The following is a 948-nucleotide window of genomic DNA, read 5'->3' as shown; positions in this document are numbered from 1 at the left end:
CTAGGTTCGTTCTGAGGGCGTTGATAGTGGTGGTAGTGACGACAGGGATTTGTGAGGGCGTTGATAGTGGTGGTAGTGACGACACACACGGTTTGTTGTGAGGGCGTTGATAGTGGTGGTAGTGACGACAGGAATCGTTGTGAGGGCGTTGATAGTGGTGGTAGTGACGACAGGAATCGTTGTGAGGGCGTTGATAGTGGTGGTAGTGACGACAGGAATCGTTGTGAGGGCGTTGATAGTGGTGGTAGTGACGACAGGGATTTGTTGTGAGGGCGTTGATAGTGGTGGTAGTGACGACAGGAATCGTTGTGAGGGCGTTGATAGTGGTGGTAGTGACGACACGGTGACGACGGGGATCGTTGTAAGGGCGTTGATAGTGGTGGTAGTGAGGGCGTTGATAGTGGTGGTAGTGATAGTTACGACGGGGAACACGGTTGTGGTTGTGAGGGCGTTGATAGTGGTGGTAGTGACGACAGGAATCGTTGTGAGTGCGTTGATAGTGGTGGTAGTGACGACAGGAATCGTTGTGAGGGCGTTGATAGTGGTGGTAGTGACGACAGGAATCGTTGTGAGGGCGTTGATAGTGGTGGTAGTGACGACAGGAAGGATCGTTGTGAGGGCGTTGATAGTGGTGGTAGTGATGACAGGAATCGTTGTGAGGGCGTTGATAGTGGTGGTAGTGATGACACACACGGTTTGTTGTGAGGGCGTTGATAGTGGTGTAGTGACGACAGGAATCGTTGTGAGGGCGTTGATAGTGGTGGTAGTGATGACACACGGTTCGTTGTAAGGGCGTTGATAGTGGTGGTAGTGACGACAGGAATAGTGAGGGCGTTGATAGTGGTGGTAGTGATGACACACACGGTTCGTTGTAAACCATCCTTTAAAGCGTTGAAATGTTCGAGAATAAATGCACCGAATAAATACACCGGTTTCTGGACTTGCCAT

At 50.9% G+C, this 948-nt stretch overlaps 1 protein-coding gene across 1 annotated transcript; it reads right to left on the bottom strand.

Annotated features, from left to right (window-relative positions):
• On the bottom strand, positions 1-948 carry LOC124253025 (mucin-2-like). Its single transcript, XM_046686740.1, has one exon. The coding sequence runs from the start codon at positions 946-948 to the stop codon at positions 1-3; it is 948 nt and encodes a 315-aa protein (XP_046542696.1).

This window comes from Haliotis rubra, unplaced genomic scaffold (assembly GCF_003918875.1).
Source record: "Haliotis rubra isolate DU_JTF1 unplaced genomic scaffold, ASM391887v1 Scf53, whole genome shotgun sequence".
Classification (NCBI taxonomy): Eukaryota; Metazoa; Mollusca; class Gastropoda; order Lepetellida; family Haliotidae; genus Haliotis; species Haliotis rubra.
Note: the sequence above shows the minus strand (reverse complement) of the source record. Positions and strands in the feature narration are given on the sequence as shown.